This window comes from Oryctolagus cuniculus, chromosome 18 (genome assembly GCF_051225735.1).
Source record: "Oryctolagus cuniculus isolate XC-2025 breed Fujian yellow rabbit chromosome 18, ASM5122573v1, whole genome shotgun sequence".
Lineage (NCBI taxonomy): Eukaryota > Metazoa > Chordata > Mammalia > Lagomorpha > Leporidae > Oryctolagus > Oryctolagus cuniculus.
In genome coordinates, this window is record NC_142884.1 from 7,995,330 (window position 1) to 8,015,087 (window position 19,758).

At 53.2% G+C, this 19,758-nt stretch overlaps 1 protein-coding gene across 1 annotated transcript; it reads left to right on the forward strand.

Annotated features, from left to right (window-relative positions):
* Window positions 1-2,695: 2,695 nt before the first annotated feature.
* On the forward strand, window positions 2,696-19,137 carry LOC100351300 (sialic acid-binding Ig-like lectin 5). The gene is made up of 9 exons (XM_002722346.6): window positions 2,696-2,965; window positions 3,039-3,422; window positions 3,606-3,884; window positions 4,147-4,194; window positions 5,699-5,956; window positions 6,052-6,348; window positions 6,526-6,625; window positions 7,798-7,879; window positions 17,712-19,137. Exons 1-9 carry the CDS (start codon window positions 2,926-2,928, stop codon window positions 17,904-17,906), a joined length of 1,683 nt encoding a protein of 560 aa, XP_002722392.5. The 5' UTR covers window positions 2,696-2,925; the 3' UTR covers window positions 17,907-19,137.
* The last annotated feature ends 621 nt before the right edge of the window (window positions 19,138-19,758 follow it).

Consider the following 19,758-nt stretch of genomic DNA (forward strand, 5'->3'; position numbering starts at 1 on the left):
ACGTACAAACACACACACCTCTCTGAGATAAACCAAAGTTCTGGAATGGTCATTACTTTGGATGTTTTTTTCACTTTTATTAGGTGGGGCCTGGTGACCCTGGGTGGCCCAGTCTGGCCTCCTTGCTGCCCTGGGGGCCCAGCTTCCCTGGTACAGGCTGTGGGGAAACCTGTCCTGTCTGTCTGTCTGTCTGTTCCTCGTGGCTTCTGGTTGCCACCACCCCTCTCCTCACCCACCCGCTGCGTTTCTCCCTCCCTACCCCAAGGATTGGCTTATTCACCTGGCTCAAGGGAAATAGCGCCGGGAGGTCTTGTGTCCCCGACACACACAGCTGAGACTGGCTGTCCCACCCAGAGGAGGGCCTGGTGTGTCACGGCCAAGTGGGGCCTGGCCTGGGGTGGGTGTATCATGGCCATGGGGGTGTGGCACGGGGCGCACGTGTCACAGCCACAGGGGCCTGGCACGGAGCTCAGCTACTTTCCATCTGTGGCCATGGCTCTGCCCTGAGAAGCGCGTGCCGCAGGTGTTCAAGGTGGCCAACTCGTGGGGTCATGAAACCTGGGGCGGGGGAGACCCCAGCTGGGACCAGTGAAGACTGACACGATGCGCAGGTCACATCCATGATGGGAAACTCCAACTCCCACTGGCGACGTGACGGGGAAGTGGGTGCAGGGCCGCTGCGATGAGCATCAAGGTTGTGGCACAGAGGGAGAGAGCAGGGGCCCAGCCGTGAGCTCGCAAAGACAGGAAGGGGACGGTGGCCGAAGAGCACGGTGCAGTGTGTGAGTGTGTGTGACTTGAGTGTGTGAGTGTGTGTGTATGTTTTTGAGTTTGTTTGAGGGTCTGTGAGTGTGTGTAAGGGTCTTGTTAGTGTGTCTTGTGTGGGTGGGTCTGTGCGTGAGTGTGTGAATATTTGAGTCTGTGAATATTTGAGTGTGAGTGTGTGTGTTCCTGTGACAGAGTGTGAGTGTGTGAATGTACCTCTGTGTGTGTCTGCTTATGTGAGAGTAGGTGAGTGTGAGTGTGTCTGTGTGTGGGGTGTGTGTGTGTGAGTGTGTCTGTGTGCGAGTCTGTGTGTATGTGTCTCCTGTGAGTGTGTTTGTGTGAGTCTGTGTGTGAGTGTATGTGTGTGAGTGTGTGGGGGTGAGTGTCTGTATATGTGAGTGTGTTTGAGAGTGTGTGTCTGTGTGAGTGACTATGAGAGTGTGTGTGAGTCTGAGTGTGTAAATGTGTGATCGCAGGTGTGTCTGTGTGTGTGTCTGTGTGTGAGTATATGAGTGTGTGTGTCTTGTGAGTGTGTCTGTGTATGAATGTGTGGGTGAATCTGTGTGTGAGTGTGTGAGTATGGGGTTTGTGTGTGAGTACCTTGTAGTGTCTTCGTGTGTTGGTGAGTCTGTGTGTATGAGTGAGTCTGTGTGAGTGGGTGTGAGTCTGCGTGTGGGTGAGTCTGTGTGTGAATATGTGAGTGTGTGAGTCCGCGTGTGTTAATTGTGTGAATATGTGATTGTGGGTGTGTCTGTGTGTGAGTGTGTTGTGTGTGTATGGGAGAGTCTGTATATGAGGGTGCCTGTGTGTGTCGGAGTGGGTGGGTGTAAGTCTGTATATCAATGTGTGATTGTGTGTGTGTGAGTGTGAGTGTGTGTGGCAGGGGTGGGGAGGGGGTGTAGGAGGATGAAAAGAGGAAGAGCTGACATCAAGAAGGGAGCGCTCACTAAACCCACTGAGGAGTCTGCCGCCATCGGACCAGGCTGTGAGGAGTCTGCCGCCATCAGACTGGGCTGTCAGATTCTGCCACCATCACACTAGGCTGGCCCGAGCACGAGAGGGCGCAGGTGAGAGCGCTGACGTCACTGTCACCCTCAGGAGCCCACACAACAGCTGCGCCCACAGACTCTGGGCAGGAGAAGGCGCAGCACATCAGGCCCTGACCCCGGATGCTGAGGACCGGGGAAGGAGACAGCGGGGAACGCGGAGCGGGTGCTGTGTCCTGACTCCGCGGTCTCCCTGCACGGCGACCTTGCTGCCTTGCTCCACACCTGCGTGGACGCCCCTGGCCGGCCTGTGCCCAGGAGGACGGTTTCCTAACGCGCTGTCTGCAGACACCCACGGCCGAGTTCTGGGTGGGTGATGGCCACGTCCTTTATCCCTGATGGTTAACCTTGACTGCACAGTCATCACGGGGAAGATGTAGCCTTCGTCTGCCCGTCGTCACACTGAAGTCTCTCTTACAAAGGAGAAGGCGGATCATGGGTTTCCCGGCACCCTCCCTGGACTCCACGAGGTTGGGCCCTAGACTGAGCTCCACGGTGGCCGCCTGGCTCCGGTTGCCTTCGGGATACCCCACTGGGTGGGAGAACGTCTCCCTTGGGACAGCCCTCCTGAGTGGGCCCGAGCTTCCCGGCTGGCACACAGGACCCCCGGGCCACGAGGACCCACGTGGGAGGTGCCCCGGCCCCAGCCGTCCCTGAGGACAGAGGCCCCCACCTCCATGACACTCAGGCTGCAGACGCCCTGCTTCCTGCCAGCTCTGACTGCTGCTCGGGAATCCAAGGTCTGGCTTCTTCCCAGTGCTCGGGGCTCCTCCCTGGACGGGGGCCGCGGAGCTGCCCCCTCGCCCCCGCCCCGGGACTGGCCCTCGTGTCTCCTCCCCATCTGCGTCGACTCCCGGGGGATGTCACTCTGATCTGAACATGACCTGGCTTCTCCCGCTCCGGGGACCCCGAATCTCCACCTGCAGTGTCTCTGGGGGTGGGAGGACGGCTGGAGGCAGATGACCCCCGCCTCACTCGCTGTCCCACGTGGGCCCAGTTCCCCTTAGGCGGGGACCACAGCTCTTGCTCAGCCCCGGCTTCCTGTCGAGCTGCCTCGGCCCCACCCCACGCTCCGGGCACTTCCTTCCCACAGTGGGTCCTGGACGGCGACTCTATGCTGCCCCTGCTGCTGCTGCTGCCCCTGCTGTGGGGGGGTGAGTGGGCCGGGGGAGGGGGAGGCACAGGTGGGGCCGGGCAGTGGCTGAGCCTCTGTGTCCCCCTGCCCAGGGTCCCTGCAGGAGGCTCCCGGGTACGAGCTCCAGGTGCAGCGGTCGGTGACGGTGCAGGAGGGGCTGTGTGTCTCTGTGCCCTGCTCCTTCTCCTACCCCACGTCCTACTGGGGTTCCTCCAGCCAAGTCTACATCTTCTGGTTCCGGGAGGGGGACCACATCTACTACGATGCCCCTGTGGCCACAAACCATCCACAACGGCCAGTGAAGACGGAGGCCCAGGGCCGATTCCACGTCTCCAGCGACCTCTGGACCCCCAACTGTTCCCTGAGCATCAGAGACGCCAGGTGGGGGGACACAGGGTGGTACTTCTTCCGCGTGGAGACAGGACGTGATGTGAAATACAACTACGTTGAAACGAAGCTGTATTTGCATGTGACAGGTATGGCAGGGGACCCGGGTGAGGCCGGGGGCTTGGCCACCCCGTAGTAGGTCAGGGGCAGGGTGGGCTGGGCTGCTTAGAAGGGATGTGGGGTCAGGACCCAGCCTGGGGCCCGAGGCCCGGGTCGCTCTCATGGTCGCCCAGGTCCCCCACCCTGGGCCAAGTACCTGCCTCTCTGCCCAGCCCTGACCGAGAAGCCTCACGTCCACGTCCCGGCGTCCCTGGAGTCCGGCTGCCCCACGCAGCTGACCTGCAGCCTGCCGGGCTCCTGCCCCGGGGGGAGACCGCTCTCCTTCTCCTGGGCGGGGGAGGCCCTTGGCTCTCGGGACCCCAGGACGCTGCGCTCCCCACTGCTCACCTTTACGCCGAGGCCCCAGGACCATGACACCAGCCTCACCTGTCGGGTGAACCTCCAAGGAGCTCGGGTGACCACAGAGAGAACCGTCCAGCTCAATGTCTCCTGTGAGTGCTGGGGTGAGGGGTGACTGCTGGGCCCCGGAGGGCGGTGGGAGTGGTGTGTGTGTGAGTGTGTGCTTGTTTGTGCGTGTGTGTGAGTGCGTATGTGTGTAGGGACAGAGATGACACTAGCTTGAGGAAGCTTGCGTGTCTCTGAGCCTGAGGAGTGTGGGTGTGGCGTGGTCAGCAGACCCCGGCCTTTCCTTGGGTGCCCCCCGGTGCACGCCCCGCCCACCCTCACCTCTGACAGGGCCCTCTCTCCCGGCAGATGCTGTGCAGAACCTCACCGTCAGGGCCTTCCTGGGAAACAGCACAGGTACAGAAACCTCTGCTCTTGGGGATGCCAGTCTAGGGGTAGAGGTGGGGCGTCAGAGCTTGAATGGAAACAGAAGACAAAGGCCAGCATCCTGCAGCGCTGGCATCCTATATGGGCGCCGGGTTCTAGTCCCGGTTGCTCCTCTTCCAGTCCAGTTCTTTGCTGTGCTCTGGGAGGGCAGTGGAGGATGGCCCAAGTGCTTGGGCCCTGCACCCCGTGGGAGACCGGGAGGAAACTCCTGGCTACAGATTGGTGCAGCTCCAGCCATGGCGGCCATTTGGGGGGTGAACCAACGGAAGGAAGACCTTTCTCTCTGTCTCTCTCACTGTATATAACTCTACCTGTCAAATAAAAAAAAAGGAATCAGCACCCTTCACGTGTGTGCTCATGTACACACACACACACATGCACACATACACATACATGCACTTGCATTCAGGCACACATGTGCCCACATGCATGCACTCATGTGTACCCACATGCACATACATGTGCGCATATATACACATGTGGTTGTGTGTGTGCCATGTGCACTCGCATACCCACATGTGTATATGCATATGCATGTATGTATGCATACACATGCATGTATGCAAATACACATGCATGTATGCAAATACACATGAACAAATGCAAATACACATGTGCTCACATTTACATGCATATGGCCATGTGTATGCAGTGTGCACTTGCATAGCCACACATGTATGTGCATATACATGCTTGCACATATGCATGCACACACGTGCAAACACGTGTGCACATATCTATGTACATGTGCACACATGCACTCGTTTGCATGCACAGTGTATGGATATGCACACACAGACACATGCACATACACATCTATGCACACAGGTGCACAATATACTTACACACACATACACACATGCTCACACATCCATTCACAAAGACATGCACACACACGCATGCCCAAAGCCATGGGGAAATGCACACTGCCCATCCCCCACCCTCCCTGTCCAGTTCTAATCACAGGCACCAAGGCCAAATCCACTGCCAGCACACTTACGTTGGCTCAGGCTCTGGCTCTGATCCTGACACCAGATTTCACAGTCAGGAGACAACGAGCCCAGCCCCCGCAGAGGTCCTGGGTGAGCCGGCCAAGTGTGTGGGGGCGGCTGGACCTCAGGGACTCCCAAAGTGGTCCCTGCACCCCACTTTCCTCAGCTTTAGCTCAGTCTATGGGGGCTGCATTTCTGAAGACCCCTGTAGCTTGCAAAGTCATCAGGGCTGCCTGTTCCCCTGCCCTGCAGCCCACGCCTGCCCTGCTGTTCCCCTGCCCTGCAGCCCATGCCTGCCCAGTGGGGTTGCTGGGCCTCTTCTGCACAGCTCCCTGAGGGTGTGAGGCTCGGCCTGTGGGCCAAGAGGGACCCCAGGGCATGGGCTTAGGGAGGGGAAGGGGTGCCAGCCGGATTCTGGGGAGGGGCGAAGATGGAGGCCGTCCGCCTCCCTGCACCGCCCTCCACGCCTTCTCTCCCCAAAGGCTCCCAGATCCTGAAGAGCGGCTCAACCTTATCCATCATGGAGGGTCTGGCGCTGCGACTGCTGTGCCAGGTGGACAGCAACTCCTGTGCAAATCTGAGCTGGTTCCAGGGGTCTCCAGCCGAGAATGCCATCCCCATCTCCACCAACAACAGCCTGGAGCTGCCGCAGGTGCAGCCGGAGCACGAGGGGCTGTTCACCTGCCTCGCCCAGAACCCGCTGGGCTCCCTGCAGGGTTCCGTCAATCTCTCTGTTTACTGTGAGTTTGGGGGCACCTGGGGCCAGAACCCCACGACATCAAGGACAGAAGGGGCCCCCTGCTGAGTCCTGTGCCTCCTCCCTCCCTCCTCACAGACCCCGCACAGCTGTTTGGCCCCTCCTGCTCCTGGGAGGCCGGGGGTCTGCGCTGCAGCTGCTCCTCCCGAGCCCGGCCCGCCCCCTCCCTGCGCTGGCAGCTCGGGGAGCGGCTGCTGGCGGGGAACAGCAGTGGCAACAGCAGCCACGCCTCCTTCACCGTCACCTCCAGCTCCGCCGGGCCCTGGGCCAACAGCTCCCTGAGCCTCCACGGGGAGCTGGGCTCCGACCTCAGGCTCAGCTGCGAGGCCCGGAACGTCCACAGGACCCACAATGTCACCTTCCTGCTATTGCCAGGTCAGGGGCCCTGTTGGGGTCCTGAGTGGTGGGCGGTGGGAGATGGGGGGCTGGGGCTTGGCAGGACAGGGTCCCCCTGTCTCTGGGCTGAGCAGGAGCTAAAGCAGCCTCCATAAGGAGGAGGAGGGCAAGAGACATTCCTGGGCTCAAGGCAACTCAGCACCCTCTTTCCTGCAGGGAAAGCGGCCTGGGAGGGAGGAGTGGTTTCCACCGCCCTTGCGGGAGCTGGAGCCATAGCCCTGCTCGGTCTGTGTCTGTGCCTCCTCGTCTTGGGCATGTAAGTCTCCGTCTCGGCGAATAGTTGTAATCTAGGGTCTTTAATTCAAAGAGCACCTGTTCTGTGATTGGCAGAGAGGCAAGACAGGTGCTGATGGGGTACACAGGGGTCAGGGCGCACAGGGCCACAGAGTGACTGAGCCATGGTTCAGGGTGTGACACAAGCAGATCTCACGGGGCGGTGCTGGGACAGGGGATTCTGACTGGAGGTTTGGAGCATATAGGCGTGGCTGAGCTGCTGAGCGGCTGGCCCCCGGGCAGTGACTGACCGTCCACGCGGGCTTAGGGTCAGCGGCAGTCCAGGCGGTTGTCTGGGGCAGGGGTCTGGAGGGACTGCACCCAGGAAGCAGACTCGGAAAATCAGAACCTGTCAAGGGTGTGACAGAGTCCAGCCTATGTGCAGAGTGGACGCCAGGATGATTTAGAGGACAAGCGTTCCCTGCAGAAGGCATGGGGTGGGGGTGTGGGAGGCAGGAGCAAGGCCACTGAATCCCAGACAGCAGAGCTGAGCCATCCCGCCTGAATGAGTCGCACTTTTGACGCGATGCAGCTGCACTCAGGAACTGTGCCCTTATCGCCACGAGCCATTTCAGAACTTCCCCTGCCCCCGCCCCACCTCCACCCCAGATGAAAACGGAACTGAAGAAAGAAGGGAGGGAGGGAGGGACGGAGGAAATCCCACACCCCTGGGCTGTCGCCTCCCAACTTTCCCACAACTGGAATCTGTTCTCTCTCTCTATTCTGGGCACTTCCTGTGCGTGGAATTATAAATATGTGGTCCTCCTTGATTGGATTCTTTGCTTAGCGCTGCGTTTTCCAAGTCCATCCAAGCTGAAGCGTCCAGCAGTACTCCACTCCTTCCTATCCATTGTCCAGACGGCCCACGCTTTATTTGGCCCTTCTCGTGCCGATGGACATCCGGGCAGCTGCCACTCCTTTGCTGTTACGAGCAAGACTGTTAGAGATCCTATGGGAGCGAGTTTTTGTGTTAGGGGAGGTCTTCAGTAAAGGAAGTTTCGTCTCAGGCCACCTTGACCGAATCCCGGCTCATCTGGGATCACTCGGGCACTGGATACCTCGGCCGTCTTTCTCATGGTCTTCCCAGGGGCGGGGGGGAAGCCTGCTCCCACGTCCTGAGCCCTCCCTGCTACAGCATGCCGGTTCTTCTCTTAGAGTGAAGATCTGTAGGAAGCCAGCCGCTGGGAGACCGGAGGGCGCGGAAGACGAAGATCCTGTCATGGGTTCCGTCACCTGGGTGAGTGACGTGGTGCCCGAGGGCCCTTGGTCGTGCCCGCTGGGCGAGTCCACGCGGAGCTCCTCCGTGGTCGCCTGGGCAAACACGTGAGCATTGTCCTGTGGCTGACGGATCGTCACCTCCCAGCCAGTCTTCTCCCTAAGTAAGGCTAAGTGGCTCTCTGCTCCTCCTCGTCCGCCTGTTTCCTCTCTGCTGACCGCCAAGCCCAGCTGGCTTCCTGGACACAGGTTGCCTAACCATCTCCCCGGAGCTGTCGCTTCCCAGCCAACCTGGAGTTGCAGCGTTGTCCGTCCCACGGCTTCACCCCTGGTGATGGCCACCCCAGCCTGCTCCTGGCCCTGAACCCGCCCTGTAGTCTGGCCGCGCAGTCCTGTCTGCACACAGACTGAGCCTCTCACAGCTTTCAGCCTTTCCACGTACAATCCTTGCCCCATTTCCACCAGACTTCCTTGTCTAACGCTTGTAGCTCCGATCTCAGTACCTCCTACTCTTCTTCCCCTCCTGGTTCATGTCCGCGCCTCCCTCCTCCACGTGCCCCCAGCTGCACCTGCACCCCTGTTCTGAGAGTCTCAGCATGCGCCATAGCACTTACCTCCTCCTCATATTGTGACGTTCTTGAGAACAGGAGCCACTGTGTTTTCACTTACTCTATTCCTGCCCAGTATATCCCCTTCCTATTCCTTTTATAAAACCGAGTCCATATTGACCTAAATAGAAGTATTCAACATGGGGACCGGCGCCATGGCTCACTTGGCTAATCCTCCACCTGCGGCGCCAGCATTCCATGTGGGCGTCGGATTCTAGTCCCGGTTGCTCCTCTCCCAGTCCAGCTCTCTGCTGTGGCCTGGGAAGGCAGTAGAGGATGGTCCAAGTGCTTGGGCGCCTGCACCTGTGTGGGAGACCAGGCAAAAGCACCTGGCTCCTGGCTTTGGAACGGCACAGAGCTGGCCGTAGAGGCCATTTGGGGGGTGAACCAACGGAAGGAAGACCTTTCTCTCTCTCTCTCTCTCTCTCTCTCTCTCTCCCTATCTGTCAAATAAATTTAAAAAGAAGAAGTACTCAACATGTCTATTTCACAACCAGGCTGTTACCACTAGAGCAAGCATTGTTCACTCATGCTTCCTTATTTCTTCTATTTCATTTATCTTGTGATAAACGCTGATGTCCTGAAACACTGATGATAACCTGTATCTACTATCTTGATCCTTGTTCAATCCCCAGTAACCATCGCTCTGAGTCTGGTCTTCCTAGTCTGAGACTTACAAAAGTTCAGGGGAAAAGTGAATTAAGAGATACGTTTACTGGGGTAGATATTGGGCACGGCAGTGAAGTTGCCTGTTGGGTTGCCCGCATTCCGTATCAGCACCTGGTCGGAGTCCTGGCTCTGTGTCTGACTCCAGCTTCCTGCTCATGCACACCATGGGAACTAGCAGGCGATGGCTCAAGTACTTGGGTCCCTGCCACCCACAGGGGAGACACAGACTGGTTCCTGGGCTCATGATTTCAGCTTGGCCCAGTCCCAGCATTTGTAGGCATTTACCTAGTGAGCCAGAGGATGGAAAGATCTCTATCTGTTTCTGTCTGTCTTTCAAATAAAATTTTTTAAAAATAGTAAAGGTACACTTATTTTGCAGCAAAAAAAAAAAAAGTTGAAATCCGTGCTTAGTTTTGTTCGTGTGTGTTTTTGAAGACCTGTTGCACGCCGGGTTGAGCCGTTCCTGAACCTGCACAGAGCGTCTTGCTCCACGTGCTCTTCCTGAGCTCGCCTTGTTGACTCAACAGGGTATTGTGACGACTCACCCACAGTATTGCACAAAGGTGCAGCTCAGTCCTCTGCCCGGCTACTTGATAACTCGCTTTAGAGTTGTATCTGTTACCTGAGCTCCTGCTCCCAGGCATGAGGCGCCCCTCTGTCCTCGGGAACATTCTTATTCACATCTCATATTTACATGCAAGAGTGTTGGGTTGCAAGGTGTGTGTCCATCTTTACATCACAAGCTCTTCAAAAAGACCGCATCCACCGTCCACTTAACTCCCGCCTGCGCTTAGGAGACTTTGCTGATCTGCAGTCTCTCTGGTATTTGCTTTTCTGTTTTCTCAGGGTTTTTTTGTCATCTTACTATGGGATTTATTTGCATTTCCTATGTTACCAATGAGGATAAAAAACAATCTTTCTCCCTTTTCACTGTCGTATGCACACCTCTTCTACGAGATCTTGGTTATGTATCTCTAGAGCACATCTTCCTACCAAGTGCTTGATCTTTCTGAATTTGTTGCAGGGCTTTATGTATTTATACCATTTTTCTACTTATATCATAAGTCTCATTCCCCAGCAGGTGGCTTGTCCTCATGTTTCCTAAGGTGACCGATGATGAACGTAAGTTCTTAATTGTAATATAATCATATTCACCAATCTTGTCTTTGCTATTGAGGGCCCTTTGGGTCTCATTTAGGAAATTCTTTTCCATCCTGGCATTCAAGTATCATTTCTACTAAAAGCGCTGCATTTCCCTTTTCATATTTAAGAATCTGATGTATCTAGAGTTGATTTCCATGTGTGATATACAGGGTTGATCCATATGTCCCTCCAGCTTGTGATCAGCTCCTTCCTCCTCCATTGATCGGCCACAACATTTCTGCCAGATATCCATTCTATATACATGTAGGCCTCTTGCTGTGACCTTAACTATCCTTTTTTAAAAAATATTATTTATTTATTTGAAAGGTAGAGTTACAGAGAGGCAGGAGAGAGAGAGAGAGAGAGAGAGAGAGAGAGAGAGAGAGAGAGAGAGGTCTTCCATCCACTGGTTCACTACCCAATTGACTGCAATGGCTGGAGCTGTGCTGATCTGAAGCCAGGAGCCAGGAACTTCTTCCAGGTCTCCCACACAGGTGCAGGGGCCCAAGCACTTGGGTCATCTTCTACTGATTTCCCAGGCCACAGCAGAGGGCTGGATCAGAAGTGGAGCAGCCGAGACTCAAGCTGGCACCCATAAGGGATGCCGGCACTGCAGGTGGCGGCTTTACCTGCTACACCACTGCACCAGTCCCTTAACTTTATTCCAGTGGTCAATTTTTCCATCTCTGGATCAGAACTATCTAGTATCAACAGAATGTCAGGAATCATGGAAAGATGGAATGGACAGAAACTTATTTTGGTGCAAAATTTTTTGAAATATATGCATAGGTTTTTCACAATATGCGTTTCTTATGAACTTTTTAAAGATGCCTCATATAATCTCAAAAATGAGTCCCAGGGGCTAGTGATGTGAGGCAGCCCATTAAGCCACTGCCTGCAATACCGGCATCCCGTATGGGCGCCAGTTTGTGTCCCCACTGCTCCACTTCCAATCCAGCTCCACGCGGATTGCCTGGGAAATCAGCAAAAGGTGGTCCAAGTGGTTGGGCCCCTGCTACCCACATGGGAGACCCAGAAGAAGAGCCTGGCTCCTGTCTTAGGTCCGGCCCAGTCCTGGCTGTTGGAATGAGCCAGCAGATGGAAGATCTCTCTCTCTCTCTCTCTCTCTCTCTCTCTCTCTCTCTCTCCCTCCCTGTCTCTCTCTCTCTCTCTCTCTCATTCAAATAAAAAAATATTAAAAAATTAGTCCCTATGTCTAATAGAATAAGATCCTTCCTTGATCTCCTTCAGTAATGTCTTGGCTAGTATTTTTTGATCCACTTAAATGTTACAATCAGTTTGCCAGATTCCAAAAAACACTCCTGTTGGCGTTCTGATTGGAGTCACACTGAGCCCAGATCTCAGTTTAGGAAGAATTTGCCTATCCATGAGTTCAGGTCTTCTCATCTGCAGCAACAGATGTATCTCCCTTGTTTGTGCATCTTCACTGTTTCCAGGAAAGATGTGGGTTTGCCTAACACAGCTCTCACCGTCTCTTGCTGTGTTTCTTCCTGCACGCTGATAGGGCTGTCTTTTCTAGAAGTGTTTTTTCTGATGCTTACTGCTGAAATGCAGAATGAAACATCCATGTTTTCTTTCTGCAAGTAATAAATCCCCAAGTTGGTCTTGGTGTCATTTAAATCTTGCTGTTTTGATTGCCGGAGAAATCTTGGATTTTTTTTCATCTGCCTGCTGATGGCTGTTTTCAGAAACGGAGACGCCACCTGAAAACGTGGTGGTATCCTTACGTTTAACTTTCGCGGTGTGCGGATCCAAAGCAGCCGATGCAAACCTAAAGCTGTCTCCTTGGAGAACTGACTCATCTTCTGGGGCCTCAGGTTCTGAGAAGGAAACGCTTGGCCTCATGTACGCCCTGCAAGTAGAACCAAGCCGAGTTCAACCCATGACCGGCTTTCCCGGATGCTTGCTTTGAAGGGGAAGTGAGCACACAGCCGCATGTGGCAACAGGCGTCCGAAACCTCGAGCTGTGACTGCACCAAGCTGCTTTTCATTTCCCTACCGTTTGTCAACAGGACCTTCTCCGGTTCCCCTCCCACAGCGGTGGGGTTGAATCCCCCGCTGAGTTCCTCTCAAGTCTCCATTGGGATGGTGCATCCCTTCACAGGGACACTCGGCCTCCTCTGGGGTCAGCTGTCTGGGCGCTGGGAGTCACCTCCATTCTCTCACTGCATGCAGCAAGTGACCAGCCATTTTTAAGATTGATCTAAATCCTTCCAGCTTGGGAAGCCTCTTATTAGTTCAAATAATTTGTATATGACTTTAAAATATCAAACATTCATCCTGGGTATTATTTAAAAATCTGTTTTTTAAAGATTTATTTTTTTATCTGAAAGGCAGAGTTACACAGAGAGAGAGGAGAAGCAGACAGAGAGAGAGGTCTTCCATCCGCTGGTTCACTCCCCAGTTGGCCTCAATGGCCAGAGCTGCACCAGTCTGAAGCCAGGAGCCAGGAGCTTCTTCCAGGCCTCCCACACAGGTGCAGGGACCCAAGGACTTGGGCCATCTACTGCTTTTCCAGGCCACCACAGAGAGCTGGATCAGAAGTGGAGCAGCCAGGACTCGAACCCGTAACCGTATGGGATGCCGGCACTGCAGGTGGCGGCCTTACCCGCTACACCACAGCACCAACCCCTTTAAAAATCTTTTGATACCTCAGATTACATGATTATATCATCTGCAAAGTCCTAACAGCCCATTTCTTCCTGTATCTAAGCACTTCATTCTGATTTCTTCTCTTCATTTGCTGTCTCCAGTCAAATACAAGTGGTAAACCTGGACATCTTTCATTGCTCCTGATTTGAAAGGAAATGGCCAACAGTCTACCATTTAAATTTGTCTTTGTTAACTTTGATGAGGTCAAGGAAGTCCCTTTCTATCTCTAAACAACTTTGAGTTTTCTTTTTCTTTCTTTTTTTTTTTTTTTTTATTTTTTGACAGGCAGAGTGGACAGTGAGAGAGAGAGAGACAGAGAGAAAGGTCTTTCTTCCGCTGGTTCACCCCCCAGTGGCCGCTGCAACCTGTGCGCTGTGGCTGGCGCACCGCGCTGATCCGAAGGCAGGAGCCAGGTGCTTCTCCTGGTCTCCCATGGGGTGCAGGGCCCAAGCACTTGGGCCATCCTCCACTGTACTCCCTGGCCACAGCAGAGAGCTGGCCTGGAAGAGGGGCAACTGGGACAGAATCCGGCGCCCCGACTGGGACTAGAACCCGGTGTGCCGGCGCCGCAAGGCAGAGGATTAGCCCATTGAACCACGGCGCCAGCCTAACAACTTTGAGTTTTCATCACAAACTTCTTTGAACCTTTCAAATGCACCTGCTAACAGGATTTTCTCCCTCACTCCATGTATCAGCCAGCTTTGCATCACTATAAATTCCTGAGGCAGCTCAGTTTCTCAGAAGAGGTCTGCTCACGGTGTTGGAGGTTGAAAGACTGAGATTGGCTTGGCCTCTGGTAAAAGCAGCAGATGGTGGAGGGCGCACAGAGGAAGGATCTCACGTGAGCCAGGGGTGTTGGAGAGGGAGTGGACCCAAACTCCAGTTTTTATAATAATCCTTTTGTGAGAACCCAGCGGGTCCCATGGGAGCTAGCTGTGAGTCACACCCTCATGACCTGAGGACCTCCCACCAAGCCCCCTCCCCTAAAGTCCCACCCCTGTCCAGTGATGCCACCCAACAGGGCTTTGTGAGATGTTGAACGCTCTGTGAGCAACCGTGAAAGGTTTTGCAGAATCCCCCGGGGAGGAGCACGTGGCACGTGGCGCGTCTGTTGTAATTCTGTAGTAGCTTCAGTTTGGGGGCCTTTTGCTTAGCCCTTTGGCACCCCCAGGCGTGGCTTCAATGGACCCGCCATTTTCCTCTCTCCTCCTGTTCCCTCTGTTGAGGCATCAAGATGGCGTTGAGAAGTTGGGGGCTATTCCCCCAACTTCTACTACCTGGAGAGGAGTGCATACAATTGGACTAACATGGATCTTGAATGATTAGAAAATGTCGCTTGTAGAATCATTTGGGCACGGTGCTGTCTCCGGGGGCAGTTTCTTCGATTCCATCATTTTGTGTGTTCTTCAGTGAGCTTTGTGTTCTGGGACTCGTTCATTTTGTCTCATCCAAGGTTTGTAATCTTTTCAGAGAGTGCTATGGGCGGTGCTCTCTGGTGTTTACATGGTTTGTTGAGATGGCTTCTCCCTTCATATTCGTGACATTGGTCATTTGTGATCCCCCGCCCCAGGTAACTCGCTTGCCTATTTCAAAGAACCAACTGTTTGGATTGTTGGTTTTCTCTTTGTATCTTTGTTTTCTATATTTATATTCATTTTCTTGTGTTCTTTATTACTCTCTTTGTTTATTCTGATGTCTTTACTAATTTTAAGGTGGATACCTAGTTTATTAATCTATAGTTCTCCCTTGCTTATGAAGCAGTGATGGATAACTTTCTCACAAACATCACTTTTGCTCAATCCACAGATTTTGGTGTATGCTGTCTTTATATTTTTTGTTCTGGGTATTTTAAAAACCTATAATTTCTTCTTTCAATCAAACTATTTGGGATTAAAAAATCTAAGTGTTTACAAATGTTTAAACATATTTCCATGATTAGTTTATTGTAAGATGATTTTTTTTTTGGTCAGGATACTTGGTTTTTATGAGATCTGTTTTTTTTTTTAATTTGTTAAGTTTTTTAATTTGTTAAGTCTTGTGGCTTGTATGTATATATTTTTGTATCTATTTCTTGTGTGATTAAGAATAATGTGAATTTTTTATTTCTTAAATGCTGGATAAGATTACCAGGTCACTGCATTAATTTTAATGCTCAAATACTCATACTGATAGATCTTCCTGACTTACTGATATTTGAGAGACACGTGTTGAAATCTTACAATGTTAATATATTGGTCAATTTCACACGTGTTTCTTACATTTGATTTATAAATTAAAACCATATATTTTGGAAGAGTTTTTCTCCTCATCTGAATATCTTATCACATGTAGTGATCCTCTCTATACTCATTATTTTTAAAAAATATCTATCTATCATCTATCTATCTATCTATCTATCTGAAAGGCAGCGTTACAGAAAGACAGCGAGTTAGAGAGAGAGAGAGAATTTTGCAGCTACTGGTTCATTCCTCAAATGGTCGTCATGGCCAGGGCTGAGCCAGGCTGAAGTCAGGGGCCTGGAGCTCCATCCTGGTCTCCTATGTGGGTGGCAGGAACCCTGTACTTGGGTCATCTTCTGCTGCTTCCCCAGGTGTATTAACAGGAAGCTGGGTCAGAAGTGGAGCAGCCAGGACTATGGGATGCCGGCGTCATAGGAGGTAGCTTAACCCACTGCACCACAACATACCCTACATTTGGTATTTTTTCTTGGAAGTCTAGTTCCAAACAGCTGCATCAACTTGTCGTTGGTTGGTCGGTTGTCTGATGCTTCTCCATGTTTTTTTCTCCCAAAATTTTATGTGTTTATGTTTAGTAGTAACTTCTGTAAAACGTGTATAACTAAGCTTTTAAAAACCCAATTTGACCTCATCTGTTGAGTTTATTCTATTGAAAATTTATCGTGAATATTGATTTATGCAAATTTCTTCTACTATTTTACCTTCTACTGTCACGTGGTTTCATGTTTTCAATATTTCACTTTTGTCCTTAGTTAAAAATTAATGTGTCTGGCCGGCGCCGCGGCTCACTAGGCTAATCCTCCGCCTAGCGGTGCCGGCACACCGGGTTCTAGTCCCGGTCGGGGCGCCGGATTCTGTCCCGGTTGCCCCTCTTCCAGGCTAGCCCTCTGCTGTGGCCCAGGAGTGCAGTGGAGGATGGCCCAGGTGCTTGGGCCCTGCACCCCATGGGAGACCAGGAGAAGCACCTGGCTCCTGGCTCCTGCCATCGGATCAGCGCGGTGCGCCGGCCGCGGCGGCCATTGGAGGGTGAACCAATGGCAAAGGAAGACCTTTCTCTCTGTCTCTCTCTCTTACTGTCCACTCTGCCTGTCAAAAAAAAAAATTAATGTGTCTGTATTACTCATAGCAGAAGGACTTGAGCGTGCTTTTATATTTCCTGGTCTCTCTCCACCCCCACCCCACCCCCCCGCAATGTTGATGCTTTGCTGCAGATCTGAGTTTTTATCCTGGATTGTTATAAACACACTTAACTTTTTTTTATATTCTTTGGTATTTAAAAAAAAATGCAGTACACATTTTATACCTTTATATCCCAGCCATACCACCAGATTTCCTTTCTGTTTGTTTTCTCATTTTATTTGAATTTTTCCATTTGGGTTTCTCTGTATCAAGGCTTCTGAAGTCTCACGTGTCTGAAAATGCGTCTGAGGCCCTCACATTTCGATTTCACCTGGCAGAGTGTGAACACTGGGACCTAATGTCCCATCAACCCCATGTGAGGTCGCTCTCAACAGAGCGGCCATGAACCCTAGCGCAGGCGCTGGAGCTCCAGGGGTTTGGTCAGGGGTGTACACAAGATCCTTCTTTATCCTGACGCATGGCCTGACGCTTAAGTGCCCATCCCGGGACCAAGAGTCCCTCTCGCAGGAATCTCACTCACACCAGCAGGCAACTCCGTGGCTGCCGTCTCACTGACGTCCATTGTGCTCACACCAGGAGCCATGGGAAAGGTCGGGTCGGTGTGGCAGTGAGATAAGGCAAGGACTCAACAGACACAGGAAACCCCAGGAGCAGCTTGTTGGTCACAGACCCCAGAGAAAAGAGGGCGCCTGCCCCTCAGGACCCACGTGTGTACCTTTGGGGGGCTGGGGACATCAGGACAGCACAAACAGCAGGTGTGGAACGTGAGGGCGATCTGGCTGCAACATCTGTCACCCCATTGATCGCCAGGGTTGATTTGGCTGATCTGGCTGGCTGGGCGGGTGTCCCCTTCCTCCCTCACTGCTCCATGTGTGTCCCTCCCGAAGCTGCACGCTTGGTTGAAGAGGACGACCTTCCCCGCTAGAGGAGGACCGGTCTTCGGTCAAGGGTATACGAGTAGCTGCGCTCCCCTGCTAGAACCTGAAAACTAGCTCTCAAATAGCAGGTGTGGGGAGAGTGGGACTTGTCAGTGTGGAGCAGGCAGGCATGAGTGCTGTGCAGCCACACTTGATTGACAGGTGGTTTCTGCATCGTCCATGCAGGGGTGTGAGGGTGTGCAGGCAGGTCAGGTAGGTTGTCCATAGCTGTCCCACGGGGACGTGGTCACCAGGAGGCGGTTGTACAAGGCAGAGATGTGGACTAACCATCTCCAGGGACAGGCAGGAGGGTGGCAAGGGTTTCCAAGCCCCACTTCCGGCTGCATAAAGCTCAATTCCTTTCCAAAACGGACGTCAAGGCGTCGTGAAGCTCCAAGAGGTCGCTGCACCACCCCTGCCTCGTTGTCCCTGCCTTGACTGTGTTCTCTCCCCTCCCCTCCCCCCAGGATTCCCGGCAGAAGGCCCCCAAGCCAGACGGCCCCCAAGAGCAAGACTCTCCCGCGGATGCCGCGCCTCTCCCACAGCAGCCACAGGAGCTCCACTACGCCTCCCTGAGCTTCCACGGAATGAAGCCACGAGAGCCTCAGGAACAGGAGGCCACCAGAGCCACGGAGTACTCGGAGATCAAGAAGAGCAAGTGAGGACCCGGCTGTGGCTCGGTGCTGCCCGGAGGCATCACGGCTTTGTGGGGGGAAGGACATGGCTGGGACTGACCATGGAAGCACAAAGAGCCCTTGTGACAGCGTCACGGGGTGCAAAGAAGACAGGCCATGGGGTTAGGGACACTTGGGTTCATATCCAAGAGCCAGCGCTATCTAAGAACGCATTGCTGTCAGCAATTCGCTTCCCTTCTCCGTGCCTTGGTTTCCCACTCTGTATGTCCCAGAGTCCTACCTCTGTTGTGAGTCCTACCTCAAAGGTCGCTGTGAACATCGAAGGAGTGAGCGCATGAAAATCGGCCAACAGAGGCTGTGTCGCACAGCGTGTGCTCAGCGCTTCCTTGAACAGGAAGCTCCCAAGGTGACTGTGCACAGAGAACCTGGCGGCAACACGTAGGCGTGGCTCCCCTCCTCAGGACCACCGGGAAGGCTCTCAGGGAAGGACCAGCCCCCCATCTGGAACTCAGCTCCTCACGTGGCATCTCCTACCCTCTCCAGAGTCATCTCATCACCCAGCTTCTACCTCTCAATCCTTCTGCAGGTCCCCTCCCCCACAGCAGCCTCTCCCCCCATTCACGGGATTCTCTGGGCTCCTTCTAAGAGCCAAAGTTCCATTTAAGTCTCTCTGGCTTTACATAATACATCACAAGTACCTCCCCACCCCCTGGAAGGCACTTAGAGACCTTCATGGTCTCCCTGCCAACTATTCATCTGCCCTCTCCTCCGGACCCACCCTTCCACGCCTTTGCCGTTGGGACCCCTCCTCCTGAAAGGCAGAAGGCTCATGCCACCTCGTCCTTCAGACATGAGCTCCTGGGGCCAGCGCTGTGGCACAGAGGGTTAAAGCCCTGCCTGCAGTGCCAGCATCCCACCAGTTCAAGTCCCGGCTGCTCCACTTCTGATTCAGCTCCCAGCTAATGCACCTGGGAAAGCAGCAGGAGATGGCCCAAGTGCTTGGGCCCCTGCACCCAGGTGGGAGACCCAGAGGAAGCTCCTGGCCCCTGGCTTCGGATTGGCTCAGATCCGGCTGTTGTAGCCATTTGGGGAATGAATCAGTGGATGGAAAACCTCTCTCTTGTCTCTACCTCTCTGTAATGCTTTCAAATAAATTTTTTAAAAAATATGAGCTCACGAGTAGACTTGGGTTGAGAGGGTGGACTGAAGAAAGACCTTGTACTCTTCCTCCTCTAAAGTCAAATTAATTTTTTAAAAAAGTGCTAAACCTGAGACCGCCATTGTGATGTAGTGAGTTAAGCCACCGCCTGTGATGCTGGTATCCCATGTGTGCCAGTTTGGGTCCCAGCTGCTCCACTTCTGATCCATGTGCCTGGGAAAGCAGCAGGAGATGGCCCAAGTGCTTGAGCCCTGCCACCCACGTGGGAGACCCAGATGAAGCTCCTGGCTCCTGGCTTGGGCATGGCCCAGCCCTGCTTATTGTAGCCATTTGGGGAGTGGGTAGAAGATCTTCCTCTCTCTCTCTCTTTCTCTCTCTCTCTCCCCCCCATCTCTTTCTCTTTCTCTCTCCTTCTGTGTCTCTGCCTTTCAAATAAAATAGCTTTAAAAAAAAAAGTACTAAAAGTTCTCCAGCAGCTCACACTGATGATAATATTATTTCCTGGACTTTGGAAAGTGACCAAGAGGAAAGGAGTGGACAGTCTAGCATGGGTCTGGGAGGACGCTGATTCCTAACACCCACTCCCCAAACCCCATTGTCAGTACTGTAGGTGGAGTTGCGATTGTTTCGGCAACAACAGGGTAGATTGCTCTTACCAAGCTTACATTGGAACTAACAAAGTCCTCTGGAAAAAAATGAACAAGAAAAAATTTTTCACTC

Bases quoted from the DNA above. Each gene is read 5' to 3' on its own strand.
- LOC100351300 (XM_002722346.6), top strand. From the start codon at position 2,926: ATGCTGCCCCTGCTGCTGCTGCTGCCCCTGCTGTGGGGGG. The intron at 5,957-6,051 runs GTGAGTTTGGGG...CCCTCCTCACAG, and splicing joins CGTCAATCTCTCTGTTTACT to ACCCCGCACAGCTGTTTGGC. The intron at 6,626-7,797 runs GTAAGTCTCCGT...TTCTTCTCTTAG, and splicing joins TGCCTCCTCGTCTTGGGCAT to AGTGAAGATCTGTAGGAAGC.